The sequence below is a fragment of the Hemiscyllium ocellatum genome, chromosome 5 (genome assembly GCF_020745735.1).
Source record: "Hemiscyllium ocellatum isolate sHemOce1 chromosome 5, sHemOce1.pat.X.cur, whole genome shotgun sequence".
Taxonomy (NCBI): Eukaryota; Metazoa; Chordata; class Chondrichthyes; order Orectolobiformes; family Hemiscylliidae; genus Hemiscyllium; species Hemiscyllium ocellatum.
In genome coordinates, this window is record NC_083405.1 from 25,416,630 (window position 1) to 25,443,993 (window position 27,364).

General features: G+C 41.2%; 1 protein-coding gene across 2 annotated transcripts in view; it reads right to left on the bottom strand.

Annotated features, from left to right (window-relative positions):
- osbpl3b (oxysterol binding protein-like 3b) overlaps positions 1–27,364 on the bottom strand; it is a 222,673-nt gene that overhangs the window by 53,354 nt on the left and 141,955 nt on the right. For both annotated transcript variants that reach the window (XM_060824591.1, XM_060824590.1), the window contains 5 exons: positions 14,964–15,101; positions 13,173–13,266; positions 10,401–10,648; positions 6,289–6,426; positions 4,005–4,068 (listed from right to left, as the gene is read on the bottom strand). In XM_060824591.1, the coding sequence (XP_060680574.1) occupies positions 4,005–4,068; positions 6,289–6,426; positions 10,401–10,648; positions 13,173–13,266; positions 14,964–15,101 (682 nt within the window). The remainder of the gene's footprint in view (positions 1–4,004; positions 4,069–6,288; positions 6,427–10,400; positions 10,649–13,172; positions 13,267–14,963; positions 15,102–27,364) is intronic.

Here is a 27,364-nt window from a genome sequence, read left to right on the forward strand (position 1 = left end):
CATTGCTAGTAGAGGATGGAATAAGCATGATAATAAAAAAATCATTTTGGATCAGAATATGTTGAATCCATATCAGCGGAGGAAAAAATAAAAATAGAGAACAAGGAAATGAAAGAGGAATTGAATAAATACTTTACATCAGTCTCAACAGAAGACATTAATAGCATTCCGAAATCCCTAAATAATCAAGGGGCAAAAGGAGTAGCGGAAATAAATGCAATAATTAACATTAGAGAAAAAGTACTAGGGAAACAAATGGAGCCAAGACTGATAAATACCCTGGAACTGATGGGATAGTTGTGGTTCTGTTCGCCGAGCTGGAAGTTTTTGCTGCAAACGTTTCGTTCCCTGGCTAGGGAACATCGTCAGTGCTATTGGAGCCTCCTGTGAAGCGCTGCTTTGATGTTTCTTCCGGTATTTATAGTGGTTTGTTCTTGCCGCTTCCGGGTGTCAGTTTCAGCTGTAGTAGTTTGTATGTGGGGTCCAGGTTGATGTGTCTGTTGATGGATCTTCTTGCCGTTTCCGGGTGTCAGTTTCAGCTGTAGTGGTTTGTATATGGGGTCCAGGTCTATGTGTCTGTTAATGGAGTTTGTGGATGAATGCCATGCCTCCAGGAATTCCCTGGCTGTTCTCTGTCTGGCTTGTCCTATGATGGTAGTGTTTTCCCAGTCAAATTCATGTTCCTGGTTGTCTGAGTGTATGGCTACTAGGGATAGCTGGTCGTGTCGTTTTGTGGCTAGCTGATGTTCATGGATGCGGATTGTTAGCTGTCTTCCTGTTTGTCCTATATAGTGTTTTGTGCAGTCCTTGCATGGTATTTTGTAAACTATGTTAGTTTGGCTCGTGCTGGCTATTGGGTCCTTTGTTCTAGTGAGTTGTTGTCTGAGTGTGGAAGTTGGCTTGTGTGCTGTTATGAGTCCTAAGGGTCGCAGTAGTCTGGCTGTCAGTTCTGAGACGCTCCTGACGTATGGTAGTGTGGCTAGTCCTTTTGGTTGTGGCATGTCCTCGTTCCGTGGTCTATCTCTTAGGCATCTGGTGATAAAGTTGCGTGGGTATCCGTTTTTGGCGAATACCTTGTATAGGTGTTCCTCTTCCTCTTTTTGCAGTTCTGGTGTACTGCAGTGTGTTGTGGCTCTTTTGAATAGTGTCCTGATGCAGCTTCGTTTGTGTGTGTTGGGGTGGTTACTTTCATAGTTTAGGACTTGGTCTGTGTGTGTTGGTTTCCTGTGCACCCTTGTGGTGAATTCTCCGTTGGGTGTTCTCTCTACTAACACGTCTAGGAATGGGAGTTGGCTATCCTTTTCCTCTTCTCTCGCAGGAATACGATTCACGAAAGAAGAGGAAAAGGATAGCCAACTCCCATTCCTAGACGTGTTAGTAGAGAGAACACCCAACGGAGAATTCACCACAAGGGTACACAGGAAACCAACACACACAGACCAAGTCCTAAACTATGAAAGTAACCACCCCAACACACACAAATGAAGCTGCATCAGGACACTATTCAAAAGAGCCACAACACACTGCAGTACACCAGAACTGCAAAAAGAGGAAGAGGAACACCTATACAAGGTATTCGCCAAAAACGGATACCCACGCAACTTTATCACCAGATGCCTAAGAGATAGACCACGGAACGAGGACATGCCACAACCAAAAGGACTAGCCACACTACCATACGTCAGGAGCGTCTCAGAACTGACAGCCAGACTACTGCGACCCTTAGGACTCATAACAGCACACAAGCCAACTTCCACACTCAGACAACAACTCACTAGAACAAAGGACCCAATAGCCAGCACGAGCCAAACTAACGTAGTTTACAAAATACCATGCAAGGACTGCACAAAACACTATATAGGACAAACAGGAAGACAGCTAACAATCCGCATCCATGAACATCAGCTAGCCACAAAACGACACGACCAGCTATCCCTAGTAGCCATACACTCAGACAACCAGGAACATGAATTTGACTGGGAAAACACTACCATCATAGGACAAGCCAGACAGAGAACAGCCAGGGAATTCCTGGAGGCATGGCATTCATCCACAAACTCCATTAACAGACACATAGACCTGGACCCCATATACAAACCACTACAGCTGAAACTGACACCCGGAAACGGCAAGAAGATCCATCAACAGACACATCAACCTGGACCCCACATACAAACTACTACAGCTGAAACTGACACCCGGAAGCGGCAAGAACAAACCACTATAAATACCGGAAGAAACATCAAAGCAGCGCTTCACAGGAGGCTCCAAATAGCACTGACGATGTTCCCTAGCCAGGGAACGAAACGTTTGCAGCAAAAACTTCCAGCTCGGCGAACAGAACCACAACAACGGACACCCGTGCTACAAATCTTCAACCAGACTTTAAACTGATGGGATACATCGTAGGCTACTAAAAGAAATATATCTACAGAGGCACTGATCGTAACTTTCCAAAAATCCTTAGACTTTGCAAAGTCTAGAAGAATTGGAAAACTGCCAAAGTAATTATCTTATTTAGAAATGGAAAAACACAAAAAAATGTAGTGATAACCCAGTTAGTTTGATGTCTGTAATTGGTAAAATGTTAAAGTCTGTCATAAAGGATGCAATAATAGAGCATTTAGAATACATAAACCAATCAAGCAGAGTCAGCATGGCTTCACAAAGGGGAAATCATGCCTGACAAATTTATCACATTTCTTTAAAGTAGTAACAAGTAGGAGAGATTAATGGGATGCAATGTAGTTGGATTTTCAGAAGACATTTAATAAAGTACCACACATTAGGCTACTAAATAAGATAAAAGCCTATTGCATTAGAGGTCATACATTAGTAGAGATTGAGAATTTACTAACTAACAGGGAAAAAAAGATTGAGATAAAAGGGCACTTTCAGAATGGCAAACTGTTAACTAGTGGAGTACCTCAGCAAATCAGTGCTGGGGCCACATTTGTTTACAATATAGATTAATGAGTTGAATGAGGAAAGTGTAGACACAATAGTCAAATTTATCATTGCCACAAAATAGGAGGGAAGGCAAGTGGTGAGGATGACACGAAGCATCTAAAAAAGGATTGTAAGCAAGTAAAGCAAGTGGGTAAAAACTTGACAGATGTATATAATCTAGAGAAATGTGAGATTGTGCACTTAGGCAGGAAAAGAGAAACTGAATAGTATTTCAATGCAGTTGGCCTTTATTTCACTAGAAATGGAATACCAAAATAGAGAAGTTCTGTTGTAACTATACTAGCACCAGTCTGACCACAGCTAGAATACAGTGACAGTTTTGGGATTCCTAACCAAGTTAAGATACACTGGCATTGGAGACAGTCCAGTGAAGGTTCACTCGGTTGTTACCAAGTATTAAAGGACTCTCTCATGAGGAAGGGTTGAGTAGGTTGAGTCGAGACTCATTGGAATTTAGAATAATGAGGTGACCTGATTGAAACATACATGATTCTTGGGGGACCTTACTGGGTTGGTGCAGAAAGGTTGTTTCCCCATGTGGACGAGTCTACAACCAGCTGTCATAATAACAGGTCGCTCTTTCAAGACAAAGCTGAGGAGGAACTACTTGTCTCAGAGGGTAATGAATCCATGAAATTCTTCACGACAGAGGGCTGTTGAGGGTGGATCAATAAGTATATTTAAGTCTGAGATGGACAGGTTTTCAAACTCCAAGGAAACCTAGGTTTATAGGGAAAAAGCCAGGAAAGTGAAGTTGAGGATTATCTGATCAGCCAGGATTTCATTGAATGGCAGAGCAGACTTAATGAATGATTTGCTTCTCCATTTTACAGACAGTCCATTCTATTCTGCAGCTTGAGATTCATACATTTCCCATTTCCAACCTAGTATGCATAAAAACTTCCTTTCTGACTGCTACTCCACAATGAAATTTCCAAATTGCTATTATTGCTGAGTATTACAAAACCTTCATTTCATAAAAGTTCTTCAGCTCCTTAGCAATGACAACATTCTCCATTCCAACATACACCTACCTTGCCAGAAAGTAAAGGTTTTTGATTCAGCGTGACATGCAGATATTGGAGGATGGTGGCTGACCTAAAACAAAACATTGTTGGAAAGAGAAGTACGTTACAATTTTTAAAAAATTAGATTCCCTACAGTACGGAAACAGGCTCTTCTGCCCAACCTGTCCACACCGACCCTCTGAAGAGTAACCCACCCAGGCCCATTTCCGTCTGACTAAAGTACCTAACAATATGGGCAATTTAACATGGCCAATTCACCTGACCTGCACATCTCTGGATTGTGGGAGGAAACCAGAGCACCCGCAGGAAACCCACGCAGACACGGGGAGAACATGCAAACTCCACACAGACAGTCACCTGAGGCTGGAATTGAACTGGGTCCCTGGCGCTGTGAGGCAGCAGTGCTAACCACTGAGCCACCATGCCGCCCATTTTCCTCCATAAGTTTGTTATTTAATAGTTACCTTTATTTTTAATCTTAAATTTAAATAAAAGTCCAAAATTCACAAATATACTTTTGTTGTTGTTCTGTTCACTGAGCTGGGAATTTGTGATGCAGATGTTTTGTCCCCTGTCTAGGTGACATCCTCAGTGCTTGGGAGCCTCCTGTGAAGTGCTTCTGTGATGTTTCCACCGGCATTTATAGTGGTTTGTCTCTGCCGCTTCCGGGTTTCTGTTCCAGCTGTCCGCTGCGGTGGCTGGTATATTGGGTCCAGGTCAATGTGCTTATTGATTGAATCTGTGGATGAATGCCATGCCTCTAGGGATTCCCTGGCTGTTCTCTGTTTGGCTTGTCCTATAATAGTAGTGTTGCCCCAGTCGAACTCATGTTGCTTGTCATTTGCGTGTGTGACTACTAAGGATAGCTGGTCGTGTCATTTCGTGGCTAGTTGGTGTTCATGGATGTGGATCGTTGGCTGTCTTCCTGTTTGTCCTATGTAGTGTTTTGTGCAGTCCTTGCATGAGATTTTGTACACTACATTAGTTTTGCTCATGCTGGGTATTGGGTCCTTCGTCCTGGTGAGTTGTTGTCTGAGAGTGGCTGTTGGTTTGTGTGCTGTGATGAGTCCTCGTGGTCGCCGTAGTCTGGCTGTCAGTTCTGAAATGCTCCTGATGTATGGTACTGTGGCTAGTCCTTTGGACAATATACCGGCCACTGTAACGGACAGCTGGAACTGACAACCAGAAGTGACAGATTCAAACCACTACAAATGCTGGAGGAAAGCACTTCACAGGAGGCTCCCAAGCACTGAGGATGTCACCTAGACAGGGGACAAAACGTCTGCAACACAAATTCCCAGCTCAGCGAACAGAACCACAACAACGAGCACCCGAGCTACAAATCTTCTCACAAACGTGGAATATACTTTTGTCTTTAATTGTCACTTTAATGTGTTTGTTGCTATTAGGGCCTTCATCTGCCAGGGACACAGAAAAGTCCCACCTTGGTGGCGAGAGTATCTATCCCTTAACTTTGATGGAGTTAACCCACCTGCAACTTGCCAAAAGCCTGAATTCATGGCTCTTTTCATTTAATTTGTTTCTACTTCTGTAATGAAATCCTTAAATATCAATAGGTGGAAGCTTCAAATTCAGAGGACTGGAAAATTGAACAGATTGCGGTTCCAATAAACTTCTGCCAAAATTGCATCCTTAGCATTTCCTGGGCAACCCTCGGAGCTTTAGACACTAATGATTTAAAGACCTTTGTGGAAATCACATTACCCAAGAGGTATTGACATTTTGGCGAAGATACCAAAGCTTAACAATCTCGTCACCCTCAAGATAAACTGATGTCTATGGAATCAATTAATTTTGAAAGATGTACTTCTGCTCCAACTAGAGTCTAACTTATCAAGAGTCTTTATCGCCATTGCAGCAGCATGATATTACTGATGTACCAGTTGCAGGTATGTGGTGAATAACCCTGGCCCATCTTCAAATGATATGCGTCTAACTGGATGGACGTGTGGCCCACACTGCAATACTTCTACATGTGGAACAGGCCAATTGCCATCGAACAACTTGACTGTATTAGACAAAAACCGCACTGGAAACCACTTAAGGTGTCCTTTGATAAAATCCGTTGTAATGTACATAAAATTAACCAGCTCTTAGAAATTAGAAGAGAAACACTTCTGAGTTATAAAGGTATGTATTACAAATATAATTTGCTTAACTACAAACGTTTCGTCCCAGTTTCTCCATACGAGAACCTGTTCAGGAATCCCAGTTGTTCAGTCACTTTTTTTATATTTGTATATACTTGTTATGCAGCAAGAGCCATTACCTGTTCAGCAATAAACCAGAAGCCTTGTTCTTTTCTTATGCATTCATATGTCTCCCCTAGAACTGGGTTAAATGGCTTACTTCCAGCTCTGTAATATGAAGATGCATATGCTGAAACTGCAAAAGCTGCTACAAAAACCTATGGGAATACAAGAGATGAATGACTGTTCTTATTCCATCACTTTAACTGCTTAACGGAATATTGGGCCCATTAGATTATAAAACCTGAACCATTACCAATCCATTACATGCATATCAAATGTAGGGATGTTCATTAAACATGCATTTCTCAATTGAAAACAAAGAACAAAGAAAACTTAATAAATCTAAATCTGAGACTGACTTTATAAATTCAATTATCATTCATTGCTTCAAAGTAATTTGGATGAAAAAAAACAAATCTCAAATATGCATTTTCTTATCTGTATTTTTTTTTGCTGTTTATAAAAGCTGGCAAAGGAAAAGAATTTTACAATCATCCTGAGTAGCAAAATTTAAATGTGTGCAATTTTACACTCCTCCAAAATATAACAATTTTATCAAAATTTTGTAATAGCTACAGAGGTAATGGATTTGTTATCACATGGATCAGCTCAGAAGTCCAATTCTTGATCTTTCCTGGAAATGTTAGTGAAATTGCAGTACTCAGGCAACAAAAAAGGCAGAAATGAATGATTGACACAGAATGGATTGTTCAATCCAGCACCAGCTTGGCTCGGGTTATTAGAATTCTTCTGAAAGGTAATAAGCAGGATAGATAAAGGGAAACAGTGGATGCAATACATTTGGATTTTCAGAAGACATTTGATAAAGTAAATGTCAGGGTACTTAAGAGTCCATGCTATTGGAGGTAATATATTAGCATGTATAATGGACTGGCTAACTAACAAAAGACAGAGTATTGGGATAAGGGGGAGCATTTCAGTATGGCAACCAGTAACTAGTGGACTGGCACAGGGATCAGTGCTATGGTCATAATATTTTATAATATATTGTAATAACTCAGATGAGGAAAGTAAATGTACAATTGCCAAGTTTGTAATAACAAAAACAGGTAGGAAGGCAAGTGGTGAGGATTACAAAGAACGTACAGAGGGATACATGCAGGTTAAGTGAATGGACAAAAGCTTGGGAAACTGAATATAATGAGGAAATTGTGAGGTTGTGCAGTTTGATAATAAGAATATATGAGGGGAATATTAGTTAAATGCAGAAAGACTGTAGAAAGTTACAAGACAGAGGGCTTTGGGAGTACTTGTGCATAAATCACAAAAACCTGGCATACAGGTTCAGTAGGTAATAGATAGGGCAAATGAACTATTGGCTTTTATTTCAAAATGAATGGAGAATATAAAAAGGGAAGTCTTGCTAAATCTACTCAAGGTACCAGCTTAGCCAAATGACAGGTGGCATTCTGAACAATTTTGGGCCCTTAAGTGAAGGAAAGATATAATGGCATTGGAGGCATTCCACAAGGTTGGTCCCAGGTATGGAGAGGTTATTTTATGAGGTGAGGCTGAGTAGGTTGGGTCTGGATTTTAGAAGAATGAAAGGTGACTTTATTAAAACACTCAGACATTTAGGGACTTGAAACAGTAGATGCGAAAAGCTTATTTTCTGCTTCTGGGGCAGACGATGACCCAACAGCATAATATCTGAATAAGAGAATTGCCCTTTTAAGGCAGAGAGAAAGAAGAATTTCTTAAGGAAGTTAATTTGTGGAATTTTTAACAAAGAGGGGTCTCGAGGTTAGATCATTTAGTATATTCAAGGCTGAGAGAGACAGTTTTATTTTAATCAGTAAGGGAATTAAGGGTGATGGGGAAAAGAGAACAAAGTGGAATTGAGGGTTATCAGATCTCATTAGAGTCATAGAGATGTACAGCATGGAAACAGACCCTTTGGTCCAACACATCCATGCTGACCAGATATCCCAACCCAATCTAGTCTCACCTGCCAGCACCCGGCCCATATCCCTCCAAACCCTTCCTATTCATATACCCATCCAAATGCCTCTTAAATGTTGCAATTGTACCAGCCTCCACCACTTCCTCTGGCAGCTCATTCCATACACGTACCACCTTCTGTATGAAAAAGTTGCCCCTTAGGTTTCTTTTATATCTTTCCCCTCTCACCCTAAACCTATGCCCTCTAGTTCTGGACTCCCCCACCCCAGGGAAAAGACTTTGTCTATTTATCCTATCCATGCCCCTCAATTTTGTAAACCTCTAATGTCATACCTCAACCTCCGACACTCCAGGCAAAACAGCCCCAGCTTGTCCAGCCTCTCCCTATAGCTCAAACCCTCCAAAACTGGCAACATCCTTGTAAATCCTTTCTGTACCCTTTCAAGTTTCACAACGATTTTCTGATAGGAAGGAGACCAGAATTGCACGCAATATTCCAACAGTGGCCTAACCAATGTCCTGTACAGCCGCAACATGACTTCCCAATTCCTGTACTCAATACTCTGACCAATAAAGGAAAGCATACCAAACGCCTTCTTCACTATGCTATCTACCTGCAACTCCACTTTCAAGGAGCTATGAACCTGAACCCAAGGTCTCTTTGTTCAGCAACACTCCCTAGGATCTTACCATTAAGTGTATAAGTCCTGCTAAGATTTGCTTTCCCAAAATGCAGCACCTCGCATTTGAATTAAACTCCATCTGCCACTTCTCAGCCCATTGACCCATCTGGTCAAGATCCTGTTGTAATCTGAGGTAACTCTCTTCACATTAAATCAGACTCAATGCTGAATGACAATGCTCCTACATCCTTATGGATAAGCAACACATTTTATGCTGTAGGCACAGGCAATATCAATGTTTCCAAAGAATACAAGAACCTTTCAGTTAGGAATACTTTACTTACCCGTAAGTGAGCCACAAATATTGGCCTCGACAATGACACCCACTTAAATTCCCGTGAACAAACAAAAGAAGTTTCATCTTGTAAACAACTTTTAGTAAACAAGGGAATGAGTAGATGAAAAGGAATGGGAGTCAAAAGCAGTGCAAGTTATTCTTTTTCAGCACATGGTCATTGAGAATTCTAGGATTTTGACCGAATGACATTGAAGGAACAGTGATAATTTTCAAATTAGGATCGTGAGTGGCTTCGAGGGGAATTTGCACGTAGTAGCTTTTCCTTGTATCTGCTGCTGTACACCATCTTGAGGGCGGTGCTCATGATTTGGAAGGTGCTGTCTAAGGAGTCTGGGTGAATTTCTGCAGTGCATTCTGTAGATGGTACATACTGATGCTACTGAGCATCAGGGTTAGGGTTGAGGAGTAAGAGGAGAAAGTGGATGAAGCTGAATGAAGAGCAGTTACCCTTTGGGAAGAGGGCGTTGCTCTTTTTCCGACGCCAATAGCAATAGATCCAGATTGTATTCTATGAACTGAGGGTCTGTGCTGTCCTTGGTGCCATGTCTCAACCTTCTTTGTTTCCTTTTGCTTTCCTCTAATGTAATAGAGACTTTGGCATGAACTGCAGATTCTCTCATCAGACAATTAGTAGCCTCAGTGATGGCTGTTCGGAGATATCTTTACAGTCTCACATTTCACCTCACCCAGCTCCACTACCGTGCCCACTGGTCCCAAACGGACAGGCAGCCGGTCTTCTTTATGAGAATCTAAACTTAAATCAGCTCCCCACCAGATATGGGTTATAAAACAGACCCATCTCCTGTTTGCCTCCTGGTGAAAATTATGACTTTGCTTCCCCCTCCATGGATGTTATCTGACCAGCTCTGCACTTAAAGCATGTTCAGCTTAAACTATACATGGAAATCATTGCAAACACAAAGGTAAGACAGAAGGGCAGATCAACTCAAAGATAGGCACACATCAAGAGTAGAAATAGGTAAGAATCTAAGAGATGAAAAGCATTGTTGGAGGAGGATATGAACCATATCAATCTACAGTTCGAGATTATTGCCAGGCAGGTGCTAATTGCACTGGAAATTCATACCAATTTATCATGAGCAACAGAAAGTCAATAACTCTTAATTTCTCACTAACAAAGCAATGTACATGAAGAAATTCAAACACATATCCTGGATCTAGTGCAGACCTTGCATTGTGCAGATGAAATAAAATATTCATTTACCATCCTTTCAAATGGGTCATCAGTTTGAGATGCCGTATCCAGTAGCTCACTGTATTCCAGCTCTTCACAGAGGCGCTGCAGCGTGTTCACTGGTTCGTTTAATTGAACTGGCATGGAAACTTTAGAAAGATCTTTCCCTATGTTATTCCTTAGAATATTCCACAAGCTTATGTTACTATTGGTTGGTCCGGGAGCAGGCAGGCATGATCTTCTTCTAACATTGTGACTTGTACCATTTTGAGCAGGACCTGTTTTATTTAAGTAAAAGAAACATTGCTTAAGATCGTGAAGACTTGGTGATATAATAACAGTGATTGTTACAGTTTGTTTTGCTCAGATAATTTAAGTACTCACTTTTCCTGAAGAATACCACTAGGGTAAGACGTACAGCAGTTAAACATTGCAACATTAACTGAGCCATCACAGTCATATTTGATATAGTTTACAAATACATTGGGAAATGTTCATCCCATTCAATGGATAGGAAACAAACAGGATCAGACAGAATGCAAGGTTAACATTCTGCCCAACATTATTCTCCAGTGGGCTGAACCTTACTTTTTTTGGCTAAGTCTGAGTTGCATGGAGTACCTTTTGAAGGGCTTGTCGCCAGAAGTCCAGTGAGTTCTCTTGTCACATCTTTTCCAAACATGGCTCATTAATCACCTATCCTGTCTCAATGACATCCTCATGTCCAATTTTCACCCCATCTTACCATGCTTTTTTTCTGGAACAACTTGCCACTCAGCAGGTAGCCACTAAAACGTAACCATCCCTTGCACCCATGCCACCATAATGCAGTTACACAAGTACTGGCATTTTGAAGCTGCCCTGCTCAGTCACAGATAATGTCAGAAGATATCAGAGGAGGAGAAGATAGCATCACAACTTTCTGATATGTTCCTGGTGGACTTGGGAGTGCAGAGGAAGCCATTTCCTTCCTGGAGGACACTGCCAGCCTGGTGTGAAATTGATACCTGGGTCAATGCCAACTCAACTGTGGAGGAATGGACAATGGTGCCATAAAAAAAAGGGTCGAGGACCACCTTGGCAGAGCAGAGATAAGTGTCACATTCCTCTCTCTGCCAGCTTGCACTTAACTCCCACCAAGACATTTACTGTACCATCTCACTACTGCCTTCAACACCTTCGCTCACTTACTCTTCCCCTCAACACCCCAAAACACTAACCCTTCTGGGCTGCTTCCTCAATTTTCAACACATCTCATCATGGTGGGCGGCACGGTGGCACAGTGGTTAGCACTGCTGCCTCACAGTGCCAGAGACCCGGGTTCAATTCCCGCCTCAGGCGACTGACTGTATGGAGTTTGCACATTCTCCCCGTGTCTGCGTGGGTTTCCTCCGGGTCACATCTCACAAAGATGTGCGGGTCAGGTGAATTGGCCATGCTAAAATTGCCCGTAGTGTTAGGTAAGGGGTAAATGTAGGGGTATGGGTGGGTTGCGCTTCGGCGGGTCAGTGTGGACTTGTTGGGCCGAAGGGCCTGTTTCCACACTGTAATCTAATCTAATCTCATCAAATCTAATCTTTACCCCCACATGCACCAGGAGGAAAAACCATACCACCCACTGTCATCTCTCTTATTACCCCCAATTACTCATTACAGGAGAAGACAGCTCATAATTCTTTTTAGATTAGATTAGATTATCGACAGTGTGGAAACAAGCCCTTCAGCCCAACAAGTCCACACTGCCCCTCTGAAGAGAAACTCACCCAAACCCATTCCCCTACCCTTTATTTACCCTGACTAATGCACCTAACACTGTGGGCAATTTAACATGGCCAATTCACCTGACCTGCACATCTTTGGATCGTGGGAGGAAACTGCCAGAGGCTGGAATCAAACCTGGGACCCTGGTCCTGTGAGGCAGCAGTGCTAACCACTGAGCCACCGTGCCGCCCACAGTCACATCTCAAATGAGTGGAGATGTGTCCAATATCAGGATCTCAAACTCTACCAAGGAAGACTTCAGACCCTCACAGAAGACTGCAACAGTTCCTGCAGGGATGCTGAAACATTTATATCACATCAAACAAACACTTCATTCCACTGCAACTCTCTCATCAACCTCACTGTCTGTCCCCATCGTTACACAACACTTCTATCGCTTTTGTCTTGCAGTTTTTGCAAACCTATGCCTGATCTCTGCAGAGAAACACCCGGTTCCACCAGAAGCCCCAACGTCTATCTCGGAGGATGACCGTACCAAAGCTTCAGAGGAAATTATTAGCAGTCTCAGTCAAACCAATGGTCTCTCTGGAAGTGGGGGTAGGAAGAAAGCTTCAAGATTCCTACTTCTAAAAGGCAACTTGCCAGACATGTGACTGTGATGAAACATTCCAGCTCCTTGTGCCCAAATCCTGAACATTTGAAGGCTGCCAATGTTCACAGAATCATGCCCCAATATTCTATCTTCGGCAGAAAAGGAATGAAAACTGCATAAAATTGGAAGGAAGGTGATACAGTTTACAATAAGTGATACCTTATTCAACAGAGGGCAATTATATTCCAATTATCAGTCTGACAATTTTGAAAAGAGTTATTCACACCTTGGATGATGGAGAAGAGAAGGAAGCTGCCTCCTTCCTCGTATATTTTTAAATAGCATTTTCAACAAAAATATACCTGAGCAACAAAAATATACCGGAGGATAATCCCCAATTGCAATGAGAATTCACCCACCAACACTCCTGGCACACATTTGTATACAAAGTGAAAGCCGAAAGCAGAAAATATCCTGAATGATCTTACATGTATTCTGAGCATTTGTTTCTGCGTCGGTGCTCAAGTTATCCTCTGAAACATTGTCACTTATGTCACTGACATATGAATCATCATCTGAGGCCTACAACAAAAATAAAAACAAATTATTCACTCTTCCCAAAGCGCCCAAAATCATATCCACCAAAATAGCAAGCATTGTTAATAATACAGGACAGAGTGATGCTGACAATATACACACATGACATTAACCCAGCACTGCAAACCTCTCACAATAAATTGGTCATAGTTATGAGCAGAAAATCTCATTCACATACTAAAAAGGAAGCAGCAAATGAAGCCACGCATGTTCCCCTACAGACAAAACAACAGGTCCAAAAGATATCATGCAAAAAGAAAGTTTCCCATGAGCTTTTTACCCATCGTCATTTTCTGAGGTTTTTTTTTAAAAAAAAGTTCTCTCAGGGAATCTAAGTGTGGCTGGCTAAGGTAAGATTTATGGCTCCTCCCTTAACCTGCTCATGCTTGAATCACTACAAGATAGCATCCAAGTTCAGTGGTAATAGGGAAGACAAATTATTTTAAAGGCAAATGGAGTCTAAAATCAGGGAGCTCTTACTAAAACAATACAAGACACGAGTTACACCACACTTGGAATACAGTCAATAATTTTGATGCACGATATACTAGCATTGGAAGCAGTTCAGATAATATTCCCTAGTTGGATTCTATTTGTGGAGGGATTTTCTCGTGAGGGGAGGTTGAGTACATCGGGCAGGTTGGGCCTGTACTTACTGGATTTTAGAAGAATGTCAGGAGACCTTATTGAAATATAAGATTGTCAGGGGCCTTGACAGGATAGATCCTGAGAGGTTGAATCCTTTTGTGGGCAGGTCTACGGCCAGCAGGCACAATTTTAGAGTAAGGCAGAGATGAGGAGGGTTTTTATTCTTTCTGAGGGTATTGAATCTCTGGGATTCTTTACTGCAGAGGGCCATTGAAGCTGGGTCATTAAGTGTACTCAAGGTTGTGATAGATTTTTAATCTGTAAGGATATCAAGGGTTGTGGAGATAAAGCAAGGTTACTTGTGGTCAGAAATTGAGGAAGAGTAGGATCAAAGAAGGAACATGTCTCAAGTGCAGCAGATGTTGGGCACAATGAAGATTTGTCAACTTTAGAAATTCTCATTAAATTCCATGTGGCTGAACTGCATCAAGCATCTGATGTTATGACAATGAAAAAAACATGCATTCAACATCTTTGACACTTTAGTAGACATATTAACAGTTCCCTCTCTTAAGGGACTGCCCTTCACACAGGTTTAATACTGTCATCATCCACCTTCTCAGAAAAACACGTCAGCTTTCCACTCTTTCTACAGCATAAAATTGTTAAAAGACTTAAATGTATTCTCAAATACCATCCAACCTAGGTACACTCCAAGCAAACCACACAGGCTTGTTTAAATTTGGAACATGTTGTTTCTACTATACGGTTACTGCATTCAAGAAAAGCTTTTACGGATTCCTCAAATTCATACTATCCTTATTCTGAAACCAGAAAACCGAAAAAGAATACAAGCATTGCACCTTCACAACTGCCACAGGTTCCATGACAAAAGTGAGAATTTTTTTATTGTTTTATTTTTTTTCAGCTCACATGGACTAAACCCACCAATGACTATTGAAATATCAGTCGAGAATGGGAAGTCAGGCTCAGGCCAGATCATACTTTGATAGCTGCATGACCTTACAGCTCACAATGCATCCTGAACCACTTGACAGGTCACAAGTGAATAACCTCCTCAGCAGCACACCAACCTCATTCTCTGATGAGCTCGCTGACAGCAAGACTTCCTGTGCATCAAAGAACTCACAGAGAGAGTCTGCTCGAGAAACCCTGCTTTCATTCGAGAGTTGATGGACCAGAGGATTGGTTGCTTGAGCAAGATCTTGCTGCTGCAGGACAAGGAAAGAGAGAGTGAAATTATAATAACTGGATTCCAATGCATCAGAAAGTGGGAATTAAATTGAAAACTGCTTCTACACATATTAAAAATCCTGAAAATGGAAAACCATTCATAAATATCTTGTAGAGTAAGTTATTTTTAAAAACAGATCACACTTGAATTTAGAGCATCAAGAATGACATGCACAACATATTGTTAGCCACTGCAGCACTTGCTGCTGACAACAATGTAAATCAGTCATTGATTTACTATAAAATAATGCAATAGAAACACAAAATGCTGGAGATAATCAAATCTGGCAGGAACCCATATTTAGCAACTCCCCATACACTTTGAATAGTGAAGGGGTCGCGGGTTTAATTCACGATTTGGGTCATATAGTCTATTTCTGTGCTGTATGACTCTTTGGACCAGCTTGATCATGCCGACCAGGTTTCCCTAACTAAACTAATTCCATTTGGCTGTGCTTGGTCCATATCCCTCTAAACCTTTCAGCTAAGACCATAGTTAGGATTTCCACAGACAGCGTGGGACAGGTGTATATAAGTCAGCCAAGTTTAATATGACTGATTGATATCCTGAAATGCTTCCTGCTAGGATCAATAGTAAAAAAACAAATAATTAGTTAAACACAGGACATCTAGGCTCATGTAAAACTAATGAGTAAGGAGCAAAGGCGACCAGAAATGAAGCTAAACAAAAGTCAGTGCATCCATAGAGGAGTATGGAAAAATTCAAAAGAAACATCCGATGTTATATATGCCATTATTAAATATGTAGCTAACTTTTGCCTTGCCCTAACAGTTATGGAGTATGTTTGCTTCAACAATGCAGCACTACTTAAAACAAAATCTACTTTATTCACAAATAAACAATCAAATAAGAATGCAATTATCACTAGTAAAACATTACACTACTACGCTAATTAGACTTTTTGCCTTTTACAGCTAAAATTCCATTTGCATCATTTCACAACAACTTGTCAGGACTGAAAAGGTCAAAACTAATATAAAAGTAGACATCCAGTGTTGAATTTTTAAAAATAATTCAAAGGTATAGACAAGTTCTGTGAAGAATTGAAAACATGTTGAGTGCCCAATTCCAAATTTGTAATTGGTGTGTAAATATTTTGATTTAACTAATGAAATAATCTCTACTGAGAAAATAGACATAATTTTGAGCCAAACTGAAAGTAGCAACATTTCAGAGGATGCAAACAACAGATACAGAAATTCAAGTTTGTAAGAGAAACATGGACAAAGTGCCCTATCTTAACACAAAGCAAAGTATTATTGAAAGATAGTCATTCCAGAGGAGTTTAAAAATCTATTTAAGTGGTAGGTTGCTGACTTGTGAAGATTGTGACCCAGAATTTCAAATGTAAGAAAATCGTTTCTGAAGTGTAGGTAGGAGTTGCCATAGCAACCCTGAGGAATCCCTATCACAGCAGACTCATAGGAATTGCCAAGAAATTGAAGATGTCACTTTGAAATTCCACTAAGCCTGGAACCCTCCAAAAGTAACCATTTAAATCAGAGAATTCACAAGGTTCTGTTGCGTTAATACATAGATACTCATAAAAAGTTAGACTACAAGATACCTGCCATAACTCACAAGTAACTAGCCAACTGGCCCCAACTCATCTCATGCGCACCCAACCACAACTTCCTTACACCCCTCATGCTGACCCAAACACCCTACCTCAGAACAGACATCCCAACATATCCTCTCCCCTACAGCCAAATCTGACATCACCATTCCCATCCATCCCAATCTACTCTAAACATACAATTACTTATCAACAACTCTTGTTAACTTGCACCTTGGCACTGTACCTATCTGGCATCCTATTCTCATTCTTACCGTAAGTATTTAGCATTTCAAGGCAGCTGTCAAGGTGGTTCTCTGTGAAACTGGGTCTTTAAAATTTTAGAATACAGCAACAGACTACTGTGGAAAAATGGGTAGTGGTATGCCTTCCCCTGACTGCTTTAATGTTAAGGAAGGATTTGTAAAAATGGAAGTACAATTCCACATTTCGAAGGAGTCCTGATTCAAATATACTGTCAGAAATGAAGAGCTTTTCTATTAAGTGGAGACATGTTCCAGCAATTTGAGTACCAATCCTGAGAATATCCAGGCCTGTGCTTACTAATGGCTAGGTTTCACTGGAAAGGACATATGGCTGCACCTGTTCGAGTCTTTCTTAATCTGTCAATGATTAAATGTGTTACCTAAAATCAAATACGCTTTGATTTATACATGCTTAAAACCACCCTTCAAAAGCATAATGATTGCATTTCCAAGTAAATTAAATGTCTAATGATCAATAACAAACTATATGCCACATAGTTCATTCCAAAATACTTACACAGGTAAGTTGACAAGGTCACAAAAGATTGACATAGACCCCTCACATATTCATAAAAAGAAACTTTTTCTCTTCAGAGCAAGTCCACTTGGACGAAATTCTTAGTAACAAAGCAGGAGAATTTCTTTCTCTATGACTTTTTAGCAAAGTTTAATTTCCAAATTCATACTTATTGCATAAAAAAATCATATGTATTAAATGATTTAATACAGAAAGAACACTGCTTACTTTGCATTGAAGTTTACAACATAACCTCAGTGCTCAAGGCAGGAAGCATTAGCGCCAAACTGCTATTCCAGTCTCATTCCTCAACCACATAGTCAAAGAGCTCTTCACTTGAAACCACTCAAGGATCAGAGCTTAGCCCTTGAACTTCTTTCAGGAGTTATTACATTTTAAAATATATACAGATAATATCCTGATGTTTAAAATTGTATGGTTCCAGAACTAATTATTTTATCTTTAAGACTTAGCTTTAATTCAGTCAAAACATGTGCAAATTGCTTCAGTATGACTTTTATTTACAGTAGCTGAACAAACTTAAAACAGTTCAAATTGTTTGAGTAAGAATCGTTCTGATTTTGTAAGTTGTAACAAAGGGTTTGATTGGATCTTCTGAAATTGCAGGGGTATTTCTGCATGATAATTACATAAGCATATTATATCCATCTCTATTCATCAAGCAAATTTGATAAGTAATTGTGCTAACTTTTATCTACTTAATTATGAAAGTATTTTATATGATGGGGTTTCAAGCTTAAAGGCCTTCATCAGTGCCCAAATGAGTTTATTGGCTTAGATTTTCTTTTCCCAAAAGTGATAAGTGCTACAACAAAGCTGTCACTCCGGTGATGGTACTCGGGTTACATCGGTCAGGAGCTCCAGGTTCACACTCTATGTGGCACACAATTGGTCAATGATTGTTAGCGAGTTCATTAACTTAAAGATCCGTAATCTTTAAAGCTACTCTCCAAAAAGGTTTGTACAAAATTTTACATGTAAGAAGTTACAGTTAATAATCACCGCTTAAGTCAGCAAAGACTAAATTAGTAAACAGTAAACTTACAGCAGGCAAGTCTAATGGAAGTGTTAAATGACAGAAAGGGTGTGTGTGTAATAGTCATGGCTTAAAAACTCCAAATTCATATTAAAATCATTGCATTTCATCCCTACCTATGCTTTAGGAGGTGGTCTTTGGCATATGCACCTTAAGACCTGAGAGAGTTAGGGAGGATTTTACCTAAACAAGTAAAACACAAGTTGAAATGACTAGTTGTTTGTGATAGATGGTTGTTTGAGATAGATCTGCCGCGGCAGATATCCTTTAAGTGTTTAACATTTATTAATTCATTCAGATGATGGGGATATCACTTGCAAGGCCAGCCACATTGACCCTAATAGCCTTCAACATATTTATGTTGCTCATCCAGTTTAGTTTCTGGTCATTGATGTTTTGGTATAGCAGGGAATTTGACAATAGTAATATCACTAAATGTCAAAGAGAGGTGGTTAGACCCTCCCTCCTTCAAGTTGGTTATTGTCTCATACCAATGGGCGAGCATCATTTACACCACACATCAGCCCAAGCCTGGATATTATGGAGGTTTGTAATTCATGTAAGGACATGGATTGCTTTGCTATCAGAAGAAATCCAAATGGAACTGAACAATGTGTGATCAATAAACATGCTTATTTCAAACTTTGAGAAAGGGCAAGCCTTTGATGAAGTCGGTGAAGATGGTCAGGCCTTATACACTGTCCTGCCTCCAGCAAACATAACTAAGTTCCTTTCTGCTAGGTATGGCTCCTGTCATTAGACAGCCATCTCACCCCACCCAAGCTCCAATTCCCATTAACTTTAATTATAGCACAGCTCCTCAAATCCAGACTCAGCCAAATGCTGCCTTGATGTCAAAAGCAATAACTCCAACCCACCCCTCTGGAACTAAGTTGCTTTGTCATCATTGGACTAAGACTATAAATGTGGTCTGAAGCGGAGTGATCTGGGAAAAAAAACCAGCAGGCAATCTGAAGAGTTTCTGCTGGTTAGTAGCACCAAGCATAACACTGAAAGGCAATAATTTTCCGTGAACTGAATGTGTAATTTTCTAGTGGACAGGACATTTCTAGATAATTTTCATTTACCATGGCATCTGTGATAATGTCAGACATGTACACCTTTGATTTGATCTGTTGGCCGTGGAATTGCTACTGCATGCTGTTAGCAGCTTCACCAGGTTGGTAGCTCATGTCCAAGCATTGCTGGTACTACTCCTGGCATGGTGACTTCATTCCTCATTGCAGCCAAGTCAATGGTCCTTGTTGACGACAATGGTACAGAGATAGCATGCAAGATGAGAAGGTTTCCAGGGGCATTCAATTCTGCTACTGATGGTCCACAGTGCTTCGTGGATGCCTGGGTCTGATCTGTTCAGAATTTATCCCATTTAGCCATAACGTAGTGCCACAGTAGTGAAGAGTGTAAAGACAGCACTAAGTTAATCGGACCGGTTTTCTGGGTCATGATTTGCAAATCATCTGTGCTTGCAAAGTTTGACGTGGCAGTGATACACCATTACAGTTGGGCTGAGTGATTGCTCTTGTGCTGGTGTTCTAACATCCAAATTACCTGTGGCCTCTTTGCACACAGAACTTATTGTCCCTCACATGATCCAGACAGACTGCTCCTCTTAAAGGCTCAATGTCTATTAAAGAGATTCTGTGAACCTACAATAATGTGCGTCAGAAAACAATTTGTTACTATAGTATTTCAAGGATGCTCTGCTGGCATGGAAGAGGGTTTTCCAGTTTTGTGGTGCCATATTGGAAGCTTCAGACTCCATCATGGAGTCAAGGGGAATGACTGAATCCAAGATTCAGACAAAAGCCCTGAGCTCAGGCCAGAGCGAGTTAATGCACAAAGTGTGTTCTCATGGAAATGACCCAAAGAAACGCAATGATCTCACTGGATGCATACATTCTCATTTGGCAATAGATGTGGAATAAAAACCAATAGAACTGTGGATGCTGTAATTCAGAAACAAAAACAGAATTTGCTGGAAAAGCTCAGCAGGTCTGGCAGCATCTGAGAAGAGAAATCAAAATTAATGTTTCGGGTCCAGTGATCCCGAGTTCTGGTGCCAGTTTTGAGGAAGGGTCACTGAAATCAAAATGCCAGCTTTGATTTATCTTCAGAGATGTTGCCAGACCATCTGAGCTTGCCCAGCAACTTCTGTTTTTGTCTCCAATAATACAGGTCTAATTTTTCAAAAGATGTCTTGGGGAACGTAGCACAAACAGCCAAATTTCTGGTATTGAGATTGGCTCTAATGCAACGAGGGGTACGTCGGCTTCCAAGAGATCAATTGTGTTAGGGGATTCTGTAGTCTAAGGAACAGACAGACGTTTCTATGGCCAGCAGAGAAAAAGCAGAATGGTGTGTTGCTTCCTTGGTGCCAGGATCAAGAATATCTCAGAGACAGTACAGGATGTTCTGACAGGGGAGAGGGGCCAGCAAGAGGTCATTGTCCACATTGGAACCAATGCTATAGGAAGGGAAAAGGTTGAGATTCTGAAGGGAGATTACAGAGAGTTAGGCAGAAATCAAAAAAGGAGGTCCTCAAGGGTAAAATAGCTGGATTACTCCCAGTTCTACAAGTAGTGAGGGCAGGAATAGGAGGATAGAGCAGATGAATGCATGGCTGAGGAGCTGGTGTATGAGAGAAGGATTCACATTTTTGGATCATTGGAATCTCTTCTGGAGTAGAAATGACCTGTACAAGAAGGACAGATTGCACCTAAGTTGGAAGGGGACTAATATACTGGCAGGGAGATTTGCTAAAACTGCTTGGGAGGATTTAAACTCGTAAGGTGGGGGGGTGGGTGGGACCCAGGGAGATAGTGAGGAAAGAGATCAATCTGAGACTGGTACAGTTGAGAACAGAAGTGAGTCAAACAGTAAGGACAGGCAGGGACAAGGTAGGACTAATAAATTAAACTGCATTTATTTCAATGCAAGGGGCCTAACAGGGAAGGCAGATGCACTCAGGAAAACAGAACTGAGATATCATAGCAATTACAGAAACACGGCTCAGGGATGGGCAGGACTGGCAACTTAATGTTCCAGGATACAAATGCTACAGGAAGGATAGAAAGGGAGGCAAGAGAGGAGGGAGGGTGGCATTTTTGATAAGAGACAGCATTACAGCTGTGCTGAGGGAGGATATTCCTGGAAATACATCCAGGGAAGTTATTTGGGTGGAACTGAGAAATAAGAAAGGGATGATCACCTTATTGGGATTGTATTATAGACCCTTTAATAGTCAGAGGGAAATTGAGAAACAAACTTGTAAGGAGATCTCAGCTATCTGTAAGAATAATAGGGTAGTTATGGTAGGGGATTTTAACTTTCCGAACATCGACTGGGCTGTCATAGTGTTAAAGGTTTAGGTGGAGAGGAATTTGTTAACTGCGTACAAGACAATTTTCTGATTCAGTATGTAGATATACCTACCAGACCTGACCTACTCTTGGGAAATAAGGCAGGGCAGGTGACTGAGGTGTCAGTGGGGGAGCACTTTGGGGCCAGCGACCATAATTCTATTTGTTTTAAAATAGTGATGGAAAAGGATAGACCAGATCTAAAAGTTGAACTTCTAAATTGGAGAAAGGCTAATTTTGACTGTATTAGGCAAAAACTTTTGCAAGTTGATTGGGGGCAGATGTTCGCAGGTAAAGGGATGGCTGGAAAATGGGAAGCCTTCAGAAATTAGATAATGAGAATCCAGAGAAAGTATATTCCTGTTAGGGTGAAAGGGAAGGCTGGTAGGTGTTGGGAATGCTGGATGACTAAAGAAATTGAAAGTTTGGTTAAGAAAAAGAAGGAAGCATATTCAGGAATAGACATGATAGATAGAGTGAATCCTTAGAAGGGTATAAAGGAGGTAGGAGTATACTTAAGAGGGAAATCAGAAGGGCAAAAAGGGGACATGAGATAGTTTTGGAAAATAGAATTGAGGAGAATCAAAAGGGTTTTTACAAATATATTAAGGACAATAGGGTAACTAGGGAGAGAATAGGGCCCCTCAAAGATCAGCAAGGTGATCTTTGTGTGGAGCCACGGAAAATGGGGGAGATACTAAATTAATATTTTGCATCAGTATTTACTGTGGAAAAGGATATGGAAGATATAGACTGTAGGGAAATAGATTGTGACGTCTTGCAAAATGTCCAGATTACAGAGGAGGAAGAGCTGAATGTCTTGAAACGGGTAAAGGTGGATAAATCCCCAGGATCTGATCAAATGTACCTGAGAACTCTGTGGGAAGCTAGAGAAGTGATTGCTGGGCCTTTTGCTGAGATATTTGTATCATCGATAGTCACAGGTGAGGTGCTGGAAGACTGGAGGTTGGCAAACGGGGTGCCACTGTTAAAGAAGGGCGGTAAAGGCAAGCCAGGAAACTATAGACCAGTGCGCCTGACCTCAGTGGTGGGCAAGTTGTTGGAGGAAATCCTGAGGGACAGGATGTATATGTATTTGGAAAGGCAAGGACTGATTAGGGATAGTCAACATGGCTTTATGCATGGGAAATCATGTCTCACAAATTTGATTGGGTTTTTTGAAGAAGTAACAAAGACAATTAATGAGGGCAGAGCAGTAGATGTGATCTAAATGGACTTCAGTAAGGTGTTCGACACAGTTCCCTGTGGGAGACTGATTAGCAAGGTTAGATTTCATGGAATACAGGGAGAACAAGCCATTTGGATACAGAACTGGCTGAAAGGTAGAAGACAGAGGGTGGTGGTGGAGGGTTGTTTTTCAGACTGGAGGCCTGTGACCAGTGGAGTGTCACAAGGATCAATGCTGGGTCCTCTACTTTTTGTCATTTACATAAATGATTTGGATGCGAACATAAGAGGTACAGTTAGTAAGTTTGCAGATGACACCAAAATTGGAGGTGTAGTGGATAGCAAAGAGGATTACCTCAGATTACAACAGGATCTGGACCAGATGGGCCAATGGGCCGAGAAGTGGCAGATGGAATTTAATTGAGATAAATGTGAGGTGCTGCATTTTGGGAAAGCAAATCTTAGCAAGACTTACACTTAATGGTAATGTCCTAGGGAGTGTTGCTGAACAAAGAGATCTTGGAGTGCAGTTTGTAGCTCCTTGAAAGTGGAGTCGCAGGTAGATAGCATCGTGAAGGAGGCGTTTCGTATGCTTCCCTTTATTGGTCAGAGTATTGAGTACAGGAGTTCGGAGGTCATGTTGCGGCTGTACAGGACATTGGTTAGGCCACTGTTGGAATATTGCATGCAATTCTGGTCTCCTTCCTATCAGAAAGATGTTGTGAAACTTGAAAGGGTTCAGAAATGATTTACAAGGATGTTGCCAGGTTTGGAGGATCTGAGCTATAGGGAGAGGCTGAACAGGCTGGGGCTGTGTTCCCTGGAGCGTCGGAGGCTGAGGGGTGACCTTATAGAGGTTTACAAAATTATGAAGGGCATGGATAGGATAAATAGACAAAGTCCTTTCCCTGGGGTAGGGGAGTCCAGAACCAGAGGGGGCATAGGTTTAGGGTGAGAGGGGAAAGATATAAGAGAGACCTGAGGGGCAACTTTTTCACACAATGGGTGGTACGTGTATGGAATGAGCTGCCAGAGGAAGTGATGGAGGCCGGTACAATTGCAACATTTAAGAGACATTTGGATGAGTATATAAATAGGAAGAGTTTGGAGGGATATGGGCCAGGTGCTGGCAGGTGGGACTAGATTGGGTTGGGATATCTGGTCGGCATGGACGGGTTGGACTGAAGGGTCTGTTTCCATGTTGTACATCTCTATGACTCTACGACATATATTACAAATAAAATAATAGAAGGGGTGGAGGGTGGAGTGTGAAGATTTGTCAGGGTGGGAATTATGCATCATAAATTGGATATTTCTAGTATTTTGTAAAGAGATTGAAGTCTTTATGCAGATCTGTGTTCTGTTCAATGAAGGCCTTTTGTTTTCAATGCAATTTTTTTTGAGGGCTTACAGTGGATATAAAACAAGAAGAGACAGAAAAGGCAGCTGAGAGCATTTATTAGATGTTCCAATGTGGCCATAAGCCAATGCAATAACCTGCAGATTCTCAATTATTCTACTCTGCTTGCTACTCCTCATTTAATTACACAGGTCTGGAACTTGTGTTCTCTGTAACCACACCATGCTGCGTTGTCCTCACCACCAAGGATGGTATTGAAGCCCACACCATTAGTTCTGAAGAAATCATACCAAACTCGAAACGTCAACTCTCTCTCTCTACATAGATGTTACCAGAAGTGAGTTTCTCCGGTATTCTGTGTTTGTTTGAGATTTCTTTATCGCTTAGTTCACATCAGTTTTATACTTGGCTTTGTTTGTGTGTGCATGAACAAGAACTTGTATTTGTGTAGCACCTTTAATAATTGGGGTGACCATCGTTCTAGGAGATGGATTCTCCACATCAGCATCAGCACCGAGGTCATAATCATCCGAAACCAAATCTGCCAGGCCGGATTTGTATTCGAATGCCTGAGTTCCGATGATCAAAGTAAATCTTCTCTGCCCAACTCAAGGAAGGTACTCAAATGAGAGGACTCAAAGACTTTCTGAATGCTTCCCTCTAGAAATGCAACATGGAGGTCAATAAATGAGACTCTTGTTCAGAAGAAACTGAATTGGAGGAACCTACTATTTGAAGGGACACCATTCTTTGATAACACCTGCAGGCAAGAGGAAATACTGAAAAAGGAACGCCAACAATATTAAGGCCAAGGAGCAATTCCACCTCACAGAAATGCATACCAAAATGTATGGTCAGAGGTGCAGCCTGAGGATCAGTCTTATCAGCCACACAAGGACTTAGAGAATCCATGACCAGCAGCATGGAATTTCCTAGATGGACTATCATACTGGCATGTTATCAATCACTAACATGGATTCAGGATTGGTTAACAGGCAGAAAGCAGAGAATAGAAATACAGAGGAACCTTGATTATCCAAAGGACATGGGTGGGGAGTATTTCGATTGGTTAATCAAATGCTGGATAATCGATTGCCCGATAACATAATTAGCCAAGCATCAGGACCTTGCGATCTTGTTCGGATAATCTGAAATTCGATTAATCGAATGTCGGATAATCGAGGTTCCTCTGTAAGTAGGTTGTCAGACTGAGACCAGGGGTGTAGTCAGAAGGATCAGTGTTTGGATTCCAGCTGTTTACAATCTATATCAATGATTTGGATGTGGGACTGAATGGGCTCTTGTGGTGCAGCGATAGTGTCCCCATTTTTGAGCCAGAAGGGTCAGGTTCATGTCCCACCTGTTCCACCGATGTATAATAACTTCACTGTACAGGCTGATCAGGAAAATACTGTGTATGTGGGACCAAGGAGGCTGTTGTGGTGCAGCGGTAGTGTCCCTAACCTGAGCTAGGAGACCTAGGTTCAAGTCCTATCTGATTCAGAAGTGTCTAATAACATCCCTGAACAGATTAGAAAATATTTCGCTGGGAGCACCACATAGAACATTTCCATATTTGCATGATAATACAAAACTTGGTTGGAATAGAAGATGTGAGGAGAAAGCAAACAGACCAAGAGCATGGCAGATGGAATAATGTAGACAGGTTACCACTTTGGTAAGAGGAATGAAGGTGCAGAATATTTCTTAAATTGTGAGAAATTGAAGGTGTTGATGTCCAAAGGGTGTCCTTGTTAATAAGTCACTGAAAGCTACCATGCAAGGTTAATAAGAATTCAGAAGGTTAATTGTATTCTTGCAAATGGCTCTCAGGACAAGAATGAAGTTGTGTTGCTTCAATCATGTTACTGGATATGAATATTTTCTGACTAGATTTTGACGGTCGGGTTTCCTATTTCCGCATATTGTTAGAAGGTGTGTTGTAATATGGAGGATGAAATGGAAAGGGACACAGTGGTGACTGACAAATACAACATGGGCTGGTGAAGTTGTTTGAGGTGGAACTGGAGACTCACAATTCACTGTCAATTGTTTCAGCTACCCAAGATCCAGGATGCCTCCTTCTGGACTTCTCTTCCTCCTCAGTGTGCTAAGCCTCGCTACCTTCTTTAACCCATTCTCTAGTGCTGTTGCAAACATAGGAGCAATAAAAAGGCTCTACCCGACACAAGTCAAGTAGTCAGTCACCTGTCGTGCATTGCACCTAATGTAAAAGCAGTACAAAGGAATTCTAGAAAATCCAAGTCTGCAGCGGTTACTGAAAACCTACCTCACCTGCAACTTGTATAGTGCTCCTTTAGTTTACTCAGCTTCAGTGTCCTTCTTGAACCTGCACATTTGACCTTTGTGGAATTGATGTACGAATGTCTGGGCTGAAATTTCATTATTCACATTAAAGTTTCCATTCCTGGCTTTGTATCATCAGTTCAGCTGCATGGCTTGAGGGTCAAATGACTCTGAAACCAGATGGCAATGCACCTGTGCATGTTACCCTCCTGCCCTCTTAACACATGGAAAACACACATGGTGCCACTACAATCTTTAGCCCTTTGTCCCAGCAGGCAGTACCTGATGACCATTGACTAATACAGACATGATATAAGCATCTATGACAAGTTGACCTGACAAAGTCTTAGTTGAGGTGTAACTGGAATATTACATGCAGTTTTTGGTCCTTTTGCATTACAGACAATAAATGCCACGAAGTCCAAAGTAGGCTGACTAGAATGCTACCAAGTCTCAGAGCTCTTGCAGATTAAGACCAGCTTGCCAACCAATCAGCAACCATTTACTTATTGGTTTAAATTGTTCTCATCATTTGGAATTCTTGTCTTTTATTCTGATGACAATGTAAAAATGCTTCCAGGGAATA